This window comes from Megalobrama amblycephala, linkage group LG5, assembly GCF_018812025.1.
Source record: "Megalobrama amblycephala isolate DHTTF-2021 linkage group LG5, ASM1881202v1, whole genome shotgun sequence".
Classification (NCBI taxonomy): Eukaryota; Metazoa; Chordata; class Actinopteri; order Cypriniformes; family Xenocyprididae; genus Megalobrama; species Megalobrama amblycephala.
The window spans coordinates 5,302,171-5,313,207 of record NC_063048.1 but is presented as its reverse complement, the minus strand read 5'-3'; the positions used below and the strand labels follow the sequence as shown (position 1 = coordinate 5,313,207).

Below are 11,037 nucleotides of genomic sequence, written 5' to 3'. Positions count from 1 at the left end.
GTATTATTTTCATATTAGTTGTGCTCAATTAAAACAGTGTCGTATGTACAAAAAAAAAAAGAAAAAAAAAAAGATAAGACCGAAAGTGAAAAGCACCTGCAGTGGGACGTACCTCGCTTTCATTGGCTGCTGAATCTGTCCGTCATGCCATGACGTCATGTGGGTATTGTGTTTGAGGAAGCGCAAGAAGAAACTGCATCAAGTCCAGAACATATCTGACTTTATAAAACACATCGACATCATCGAAGAGTTTAATGTGACTGGAGTTAAATTATACGCTTCCCAACGTCCCAAGTCGAAAGGTATGTTAATGTTTCTTCCCTTCGGCTTTTTAGAGTTCCTTGATGGCCAAGTTTGGCCAAAAAACGTAATGTGGCCAAAAATCAGTAATGTGATCATCAGCAGTATTCAGTGCAAGACTGTCATTTTTTTCCTCGTTATTTTCTTCTTTTTTGTAGTCTATTTTTACTATTTTCCATCGAAAGTACCGATAAAATAATTGCATTATATTATAAATGAGTTTTAATCAGGCCTGTATTGATTATTGATCAGCTCCAGTAAGTGTGATCCAGGACTCTGTATATTTTGCACCTGCTCAACACTAATTTTAGAACCACGTTTTGTCTTCCGGCGCTTCCTGTATCACTTCCTTGTTACATAAAACACATAAATTACATAGAAGTTCTACTATTCATATATACTCTCATACACAATTCCATGGTTTACCTGAGCATCTGCACATATTTGCACACCTATCATTTGTATTTACTGCTGTAGAATGCCTGAGAGCCTCCCAACAACAATTTAATTGTACAAACTGTCACTGACATCTTGTTGTGCATAAGACAAACCTGAAACTTATTATATATATTGATTTATTATACTTATTTATAATTATAATTTTATATGTCATATATTTTTAAGTTAAAGTATAGAAAGTGTTATTAAGATAACATTTATTTGATGAAACATTCCCTGGACAGCCCAGTATTGACTAACAACTGTAGTTCCTTGTGTTGCAAGAAATCTTGATTTGTGATTCTTGAAATATGATTCTTCAAATAAAAGCACTTTTGACTGCTTGAAATTGTGAAAGTGAAATCACATGTCCAGAAATAAAGATCCAATTAAAGGGTTAGTTCACCCAAAAATGAAAATAATGTAATTTATTACTCACCCTCATGTCGTTCCACACCCGTAAGACCTTCATTAATCTTCGGAACACAAATTAAGATATTTTTGTTGAAATCCGATGACTCAGTGAGGCCTGCATAGCCAGCAATGACACTTCCTCTCTCAAGATCCATAAAGGTACTAAGTAAATACATATTTAAATCAGTTCATGTGAGTACAGTTGTTCAATATTAATATTATAAAGTGACGAGAATATTTTTGGTGTGCCAAAAAAACAAAATAACGACTTATATAGTGATGGCCGATTTCAAAACACTGCTTCATTAAAGGGATAGTTCACCCAAAAATGAAAATTCTATCATGATTTACTCTCTCAAGTTGTTCCAAATCTGTATAAATTTCTTTGTTCTGCTGAACACAAAGGAAGATATTTTGAAGAAAGTTTGTAACCAGGCCACTTTGGGGCACCATTGACTTCCATAGTAGGAAAAAAACTACTATGGAAGTCAATGGTGCCCCAAAACTGCTCAGTTTAACACATTCTACAAAATATCTTCCTTTGTGTTCAACAGAACAAAGAAAATTATACAGGTTTTGAACAACTTGAGGGTGAGTAAATGATGATAGAATTTTCATTTTTGGGTGAACTATCCCTTTAAGCTTCGGAGCGTTACAAATCTTTTGTGTCGAATCAGTGATTCGGATCTCGCGTCAAACCACCAAACTGTCGAATCAGTGATTTGGAGCACCAAAGTCACATGATTTCACCTGTTCGGCGGATTGACACGCAATCCAAATCACTGATTTAAAAATAATATTTTTGAGAAAAAATTAATTTTAATAAATTATTTACAAATTTGTTATTCCACAACCTGTCCAATGTTGACCTCCAAGCAATGTGCAGTTTTAAGGCAACAAATATAAGGTGCGTCCCAATTTGCATACTTATGCACTATTCTATGGCTTTTTTAAGTATAAATAGTGCGTTCACACAGAAAATTCCAAAAAGAAAAAGTGACCTTTAAATACCCGGATGATGCACTTAATTAACGGAAAAACGAAGTGTGGAATTTTGGACACTTCATGCACTCCGCTGTCACAGCTTTAATTACGGTGCGGAGGGGGAGTCAGACTCCGATGTTGAATGACAAAATAAACTTCAAAATAAAATTCATACACTACATGGATGAGTACATAGTGCATAAGTACATAGTGTATTAGTGCATAGTGTATAATTCATCATTTGGGACACAACTATAGTGAATGTACCTATGTAGGCTATGTGCAATTAAACATTGTTCAATTATTATTATTATTATTATCGATTAATATAGATTTTATTGATTATTTGTAACTAAGTTTCTCCCTAACAAGCTACATTACTTCAACCCTGTCATCACCATATGTTTTGAATCAGTGAGTATATTAACTTGAGAATACTCTGTGTGCCAGTGTTCATTTAAGTAGTCCTATGGCATGACATGAATTACAAAAGTTAAAATATTTCACATTTAAATGAATTTGAAAACTGCTGTTGAAGATCATATATGTGCAGTCAGTGAAGTTCAGGGTGGGTTGGTAATGGTTTGTAACAGTCCTGAGTTAAGTAGCAAATTGTTGTAGGGAGGGCTTGTGGGTAAAAATTCCGTTACAGGACTTTAACTTTAACAAAAGTTAGTCTGTGTGTTATAAGTTTCTTTTGTCTATTCACAGTGAAGAAAGTGACTTCCACATTCCCCGCCACAGGATGCAGATCAGCGGTTATCTGTACGCTCTCATCATCTGTAGTGGATTAACCCTGTCTGTGCCGGCACTAAAGTCTGCCAACGACACACCGGCACTACTCCTTGTGTCTTTTGATGGCTTTCGGGCAGACTACCTAAACAAATACTCATTTCCCAATCTTGAGAAGTTCTTCTCCGATGGTGTCCTTGTACATGAACTAACCAATGTGTTTACGACAAAAACCTTTCCCAATCATTACAGTCTCGTCACAGGGCTGTACGCAGAAAGTCATGGGATGCTTGCCAGTATTATGTATGACCCAGTGTCAAAAAAGCATTTCTCTATAAAAAATGACAGTGACCCTTTCTGGTGGGACGAAGCCACTCCGATCTGGGTGTCTGTGGAGAAAAATGGCTACAGGGCAGCATCTGCTATGTGGCCAGGAACAGATGTGAATATTAAAAACCACACATTAAAATACAAATATGAGTACGACTCAAAGGTGCCCTTCGAAGAAAGGCTGGGAAACATCACACAGTGGATGACGACGGACAGATCTGTTAAGTTTGCCACTCTGTACTGGGAAGAACCCGACTGGAGCGGCCACAAATACGGTCCAGAGAACACCACAGAGATGACCAAGGTTTTAAGGGAGGTGGATAATCACATAGGTTTCCTGATAGAGCAGCTCAACAAAACGGGATTATGGGGGAAAATAAATGTTATCATCACTAGCGATCATGGTATGGCTCAGTGTGCTAAAGAGCGTCTTATTAAATTGGATAACTGCATCAGTCCGAACAGCTATACAGTGGTGGATCTGACTCCTGTGGCTGCCATAATTCCACTGCAAGGTACAGTTTGTCATTGATACTCCATTTAAAGGTGCAATGTGTAACATTTTAGTGGTATCTAGTGGTGAGATTGCGAACTGCAACTGACTGCACATACCCCTCACACCCCTCCCTTTCAGAGAAGCTACGGTGGCCTCCTGGCCGACACAAGACAAAGATGTCGTCGTCTGAGACAGCAGAGAGTAGACAGTCAAGTGACGATGCAAGCTGCCTCTAAAAATACAAACGATTTAGAAGAACAACATAGTGACTAAACGCACTCTGAGTGTATGTTTGTTTAGAGCTGCTGTAGAAACATGCCGGCGCATAATGGCAACTTTACATGGAGGGGGGACCCGCGGTGTATGAGATAGAAATGGCTCATTCTAAGGTAATAAAAACATAACGGTTCATTATGTAAGGTCTTTATACACCACTGAAAACATAGTTATGTGTATTATATTGCATTTCTGTCAATAGATCCTCTCAAATTTTACACATTGCACCTTTTAAATCATTTTTTAATTTAAAAACTTTGCCTGAGACAATGTACTGTGATGAAAGCCAAAATATTAAATGGCATGGATGTATCTAAGGCCGTATATGGTTCAAAACCAGAGATATGGGGATCTCATTGTGGCACCATGAATTAAGTGGTTTTCAGTGGGGGTCAGCTGATACTTTTTTCTTTTAAAGAGGAATGTCTGAAGAACAAATCATAGAAGTGAACTAAACTAGAAGTGTATCTCATTTCCTTTTATCAAAACAATTCCATAGAACATCATACCTGTCTAACTTATTTTTTTATGCTAATTGGATTACTATTGCTATTCAGTTTTCAGCTTGTTTTTCAGAGATCAGGGTGGTTAAAATAATATTTATTCTTCCTTCTTCTAGAATATTTCCTTCCAAAATCAGCAGAGAAAATGTGAAAAAGTCCACAGATTCCACATGGATTTGCATTTTTCCCTCATATATATTTTTTCTTTTACTCACAGATAATTCCACCATATACAAAAACCTGTCCAGTTGTCACGATCACATGAAGGCGTACCTGAAGGATGATGTTCCCGACAGGCTGCACTATAAAAACAACGAAAGGATTCAGCCGATCATTTTGGTGGCAGATGAAGGCTGGACGATTGTCAAAAATGGCAGCCTCCCACGATGTAAGTGTTCCTTAAAAGCATTGAGTAATTATTAAGGTTACATTTGCCTAGAAATCTTATTTTGATTCATATGTCCATGTTAAAAATATTTCCTATTTAAACCTTTAAAAAATAATTAATGTTATTTGCTAAGGCAAGCATCACTATTGCATTGTTGATGTTGCAATTTGCTTTTGTGTTGACACTTTTAAAGTGGCCCTATTATGCTATTGTAAAAGTTCCTAATTTTGTTTTGGAGGTCTCCTACAATAGGTTTACATGCATCCAAGGTCAAAAAACACTTTCAGGCTACGTCTACATTAATCCAGAGACATTTGAAAACAGAGTTTTCATTTAAAAATGCTCCTCATCCACACTAGCATTTTCCAAAAGTTGCTCATCCACACTGAAACGTCTGAAAACGCTTAAAGGGGTCATGAACTGCATTGTTTTATTGTTTTATAATGTTTCCTGGGGTGCACTTATAATGTTAGTATGTGTTTTACATCTAAAATTGTCATAATTTAGAAATAAGTCATTTTTGCTACCCTGATTTTAGCCCTCTTTTTTTGAATGCTCTGTGTTAAAGGGCGTGTCTGCTGTGAGACTTCAGTGTAAACGCCCACTGCTGTGATTGGCTAACATCTTTCCATTTGAAATAGCCAAGTATTACTCTCTCTTTTAGCGTATTTTTTTAGGGCTTGAGCCCCTGCCCCTTTGATCGCGAAAGTGCCCTTTGTGGTCGCATCGCGGTGCCCCTGCATTCCCATTTCTCCCACCTAGAAAGCAATGATGAAGTAGGCGTTGATTTCTTCTGTGGAGGCAGCGTTTCACCTATCTGACAGTAGGGCTGCACAATTTATCAAATTCCAGGATCAGTTGTTCAATGGGCCTGGTGTCAATAAAAGCTTTTATTGACTAACAAGGAAGATTTCAGTTCTGATTCTTACAGGATATTTTTATTGTACGATGACCTCTTATATCAAAAGCTCAAGGAAAAGTTGATTTGCTCAATTCATGACCCCTTTAAATCACCTTACTCCACATGCGTAAAACATGCTAAAAGCTCACAAGATGATGCAGAGAGAGCAGATATAATAAAGTTCTCTATTATTCTTCTGGCACAATCATTTTATTAGCATAATATCACATCACTCACTGTTGCGTCCAGATCGGGTTTAAAATGCAACTGTCATATTGTGCCACGCTGGACAGCAAATGTGAGTAAATTCTCTGTCATCTTTGCAGGAATTGTAATACGAAGATTCTACAAAGGAGCATTTATCTTGAGGAATACTGTTAATGGGTATAACTATAGATGCCTATTGGGTACAAGTATGCGTCACATGCCTAACATGCATCATCGTTTTCCAGTACCTCCATTTTCACTATCCAAACTACAATACAAAAATGGCGTTTTCCAAATTTATCCACTCTGGAGAGGCGTTTTCAAAAAGCTTGACAAATACGCTGTCTCAGTGTGGACGGAAAAAAGATGTGTTTTCAAACGAAAACTTATTAGTGTGGACAAGGCCTCTTTTCTCATAATATACATTGCAGCATCACCTCTTTTCTCGCAGTGTCTGAAACGGTCTATCTAAACCCCTCCTTTCTGAGAGCCTACTCTGCTCTGATTGGTCAAACACAGGGTTGGGCAAAAATACATCAAAATGTATTTTAAAATAACATTTATTATATTTTTAAAAATATTTTAAAAATACTAAAAAATACTTTTACAAGGAAGCATTAGATTTCTTCGCAAACCTTCCATCAATTGGCCTACCTATTTGAACTACACTTTCACCATTACACTGACTCAGTTGATTAAGTAAACAATGTTTGATAGCAACAGCTTTTCTCTGCCCGAGTCATGCAATAAATCTAACATATGCATCCAGTTAAAGGCACAATATGTACAGTAGGATTTTTGATTAAAGATATCCAAAACCACTAGAACAATGTTATATATTTTGTTGACTTGTGTACTTACATTATCCCAAATATTTCCAAGAATGTTTAAATCCAGAGAAATAAGAAATTTTAACCAGGACATACCCTCAGTTTCCAAATCAGAAACCATGGAAACACCAAAGATGCATTATATTCCTCATCTGCCTAATAAAACAAAGTTAAATGTTTTATTAGACAGATGAGGAACTATTTGGATTCATTCATCGACTGAAAACTAATCATATTATATAGCTTCTTGTTTAAATTTTGTTTTCTTGATTTACTGCGAGTACCATGTTTTACCATGACTAATATTGATCTAGCTTACTGCAGTGTGCAAGCAATTTTTTCATAGCAGCTGCCAAGCGAACACACAGAGTAGCATTATAACAAATGTATCTAAAATTGATAAACAGTGCTGCGATACCCCACATACTAGACCAAAAAAAGCAGAAGTGGCGACTGTGGCATAATAAAAGTTCCGCTGCTCTCCAGCAATCTCGTTCAGCATCCCATGATTTCACAAAATCAAGGATAAGCGACTGAATAAACGACCTCTAGCGGCGAAAATTGTACATATTGTGGCTTTAACAGATCAAATATTCACACATCCCTGTAATCTGCCAGATGAAGGTTAGTTTTAAAGTAACCTAACAGTTTAATGTTTAACAGTTTGTGAATGACTCATAATTGTATCCTAATTTAGTTACTTGATGTATGGTAACGAAGGGCCTACTTTGCATCAGCAACACTGACTCAATGACAAACAAGTCTTTGATAAGAAGACAACTGATGGCTCCTGTATTCATAGCAACTAGTTTCTAACTAATTAATAAATTGATTGTTAATCATAAATATAGGGGGCTGCTGCTCAGTTAATAGTTATCAAGAACATTATGTAAATTGGTAAACTATTTAGCCTATAGGCTACTAAAACGAACACCAAAACTTAACATCTGTTGTGAACTCAACAAGTCTGGGCAAACCACTGAGTAGGCACCAATCAGAGGCTGCATTTTTATGATGTCATCATGTAGACTTCTTATAAAGTATTTTAGAGTATTTTAAAACTACAAAAATACAAAACTCTAAAGTATTTTGATACAAAATACAAAGCCATTTTCATCAACCCTATCAAATACAAATCACAAAATACCTATTTTATATTTGAAATATGTATTTGAAATACATGTATCATAAATACTGCCCATCCCTGGTCAGACAGCACAGTCTGTTGTGATTGGTCTACTGCTTACAGCATGTGTGGGGAAACAAACACCCATTACCATATCTGAATTCCAGCGTTTCTCAGCGTTTAAGTGACAGTGATCAGAACAGTAACGATGGTGTTGGTTTTACTAGATAAATTCAAGCCTCATTAAAGTGGATTTGCTTTCACAGCACAGAACACAGTGTCTTATCAACATGTCAACAACACAAACCAAACTCTTCAGTCACAGCTACAGCTACAGTGTTTGAGGGCGGGTCAGAGTAGACGCTGTTTATGGGCAGCCATTGACGACCATAGGCTTGCTTTATAGAAATGTGTTACAAACTTAGGTAGGTTCGAGCAGGAAGTAAAATTGTAATTACTGACAACTCGTTTCAGGCAGTTATTGTGCACTTTGATCTTTGAAACTTTGCACACCTTTTATATTCACAAACTGCTGTATTACACACTAGATGAAAGGTAATATCTGCAAAGCATTATCGGCACTTTAAGCATTTTTCATCTATTTCTTGTCTTTTGCAGTGGGCGACCATGGCTATGACAATACGCTTTCCAGCATGCACCCCTTCTTGGCTGCCCATGGGCCTGCGTTCCGTAAAGGCTACAGGATGTCGAGCTTTAACAGTGTGGATCTCTACCCGCTCATGTGCCACCTCATCGGCATCGCTCCGGAGGCCAACAACGGCAGCTTCGCTCACGTGCGCTGTGCGCTAGTTAACGAGCAGTGCGGAGAGCTAGCGTTGGCGGTGGGCATTGTCATCGGTGTTTTAATAATCCTGACCACCTTCACCTGCCTATTCAAGCTGATGAAGAACAGAGATGCCTCGTCTCCTCGTCCATTCGCCCGCTTGGAGTTAGATGACGACGCTGATGATGAACCTTTACTTGAATGAATGTTATTAAATGGAGGGAATTTGACTTGATTCAAGCACATGCAAAATGTTAAAGGAATAGTTCACCCAAACAGGGAAAAAGTCAGACAGGTTTGGAAAAACATGAGGGTGAGTAAATGATGACTGCATTTTCATTTTCAGGTGAACTGTTCCTTTAAATGCTGAAATGGTGCAGAGATGACAATCATATTGAAACTGTAAGAGAGAAATTTAACTGTTGTAGAACCAGTAAAATACACTGTAGGCACAATAAGGATTAGTTATCATTAGTATGAAACAACATGACAAAACATGTCTTCAACATCAGCTGTTGAGCTAGAAATGCTTTAGTTTAAAAAAGTTTAGTGCTTCGTTTTTAACCAGGTTATGAGATCTCTGGACAACAATATTTACCAAAAGAAAACTAAAAATATTTTGAATGTGTTAGATTTTTCCTAACCCCACACGCACAAGCATGCTTCAGAATGATTCAGTTGTGCAACTTCCAATAATGCTTTTTAGCATTAGCATAAGCATGTAAATCTTGCTTTATAACTATGCATATTATGTTACCAGTCAGGTTACTGAGGTGTGCCATGCTTTATACTCTTGAACTGGTCTGCACTTAACTTGGAACGTAAGCAATAATAATTCTTAAAGGGTTAGTTCACCCAAAAAAAATGAAAATTATCCCATAATTTACTCACACTCAAGCCATTCTAGGTGCATATGACTTTCTTGACTTTTTTAAATAAATTGAAATTGAAAATTGAAATTGAATTCTTGATTCAGCCAAACACAATCGTATTTTTATTAAATAATATCCTGGCTTTTCCAAGCTTTATAATGGGAGTGAAAAGTACCCTAGATTTTGAAGCCCAAAAAAATCCATCCATCATAAAAGTAATCCGTAGGACTCCACAGGGTTAATAAAGGCTTTTGAAGCGATGCATTTTTATAAGAAAAATATCCATATTTAAAACTATAAATCACTGGCTTCCAGTAACGGCCGTACACGAGTCTAGTTTCGCCAGATGGGTGACCTCTTATGATGGATGCATGTGCTTTTTTTTGGCTTCAAAATCTCGGGCACCATTCACTCCCATTTTAAAGCCTGGAAGAGCCAGGAGGATATTATCTAATAAAATTCCGGTTGTGTTTGACTGAAAGAAGGAAGTCATATACATCTAGGATGGCTTGAGGGTGATTAAATTATGGGATAATTTTCATTTTTGGGTAAATTTACCCTTTAACTTTCTGATGTTTTGTTTGTTTTTCTGGTTAAGGTTTGTAAACAGGATGCTGAGATTACTTGAAAATTCCTGTACTGATTTTGTTTGTAGTGAAACTTTATTTATTAAGTCACGTTACATCTGTTTTCACATGCCAGGGAATCCACAACCAGCTAAATTTGAATATTTATTTCTTTTTTATAGGTTGCTTGATCTTTTTTTCTTTGCAAAAGAGACCCATTTAGATCTCAGTGTTGCTCTGTCTAATAAAGGAATGATCATTTCTTCATGAATCCCTACTGGGGAATATTTCTGTAGGATTTAAGAGGGCTTTTTACCTGAAGATCGAATGTTCTTGTAAAGTAGAATGATTTTGGTTGTTGTTGAATCTTTCTCTGAGATAGTTGGATTGTGTAAATACACTGTAAAGCTTATTATTTTTTGCTTGTCGCACTATAATCTGTGTGGTCAGATTTGGGAGAAGGGAATCCGCTGCTACTTTAAGAATTTAAGAATTTGAAATTTTGTCATGCTTCAAAATGATTTGGTTTATTTAAGAGATGTTATTTTTCCTATTTAATTAGTTGTTCTTTTTAAACGGTGTTGCTTATTTAGTGGAAAATAGGAAAAGGATATTGCTTTTTAATTTGTGTTTTTGACTTTTAATACTGTTGTCTTAAAATGACATTGAAAAGCTGCACAAATCAGAGTTTTTCTTTTTGAATTTTTATAAATGGCTTGTCATTTCATAATAATAATTTTCATGCGGCTTTTGTCTTTAGCAATGGTCAAAATTATTTCACATCCATCTTTAGTTACTGAAAAGAAAGGTTACTGAAACAAAAGAAATCATCCTCGCTTGTGCAGTATTTGGCTATCAAATGTTTGTGGTTGTATATGTTTGTATGAGCT

General features: G+C 36.5%; 1 protein-coding gene across 1 annotated transcript; it reads left to right on the top strand.

The window, feature by feature from the left end:
• The first annotated feature begins 149 nt into the window (after nt 1-149).
• Nucleotides 150-9,564, top strand: enpp4 (ectonucleotide pyrophosphatase/phosphodiesterase 4). Its single transcript, XM_048190393.1, has 4 exons — nt 150-302; nt 2,848-3,713; nt 4,691-4,861; nt 8,544-9,564. Exons 2-4 carry the CDS (start codon nt 2,882-2,884, stop codon nt 8,912-8,914), a joined length of 1,374 nt encoding a protein of 457 aa, XP_048046350.1. The 5' UTR covers nt 150-302; nt 2,848-2,881; the 3' UTR covers nt 8,915-9,564.
• Nucleotides 9,565-11,037: the final 1,473 nt, after the last annotated feature.

Excerpts from the sequence above, each read along its gene's own strand:
- enpp4 (XM_048190393.1), top strand. The coding sequence starts at position 2,882 with ATGCAGATCAGCGGTTATCTGTACGCTCTCATCATCTGTAGTGGATTA. Across the intron at positions 3,714-4,690 it reads TGCCATAATTCCACTGCAAG|ATAATTCCACCATATACAAA; the intron begins GTACAGTTTGTC and ends TTTTACTCACAG. Across the intron at positions 4,862-8,543 it reads AAATGGCAGCCTCCCACGAT|TGGGCGACCATGGCTATGAC; the intron begins GTAAGTGTTCCT and ends TGTCTTTTGCAG.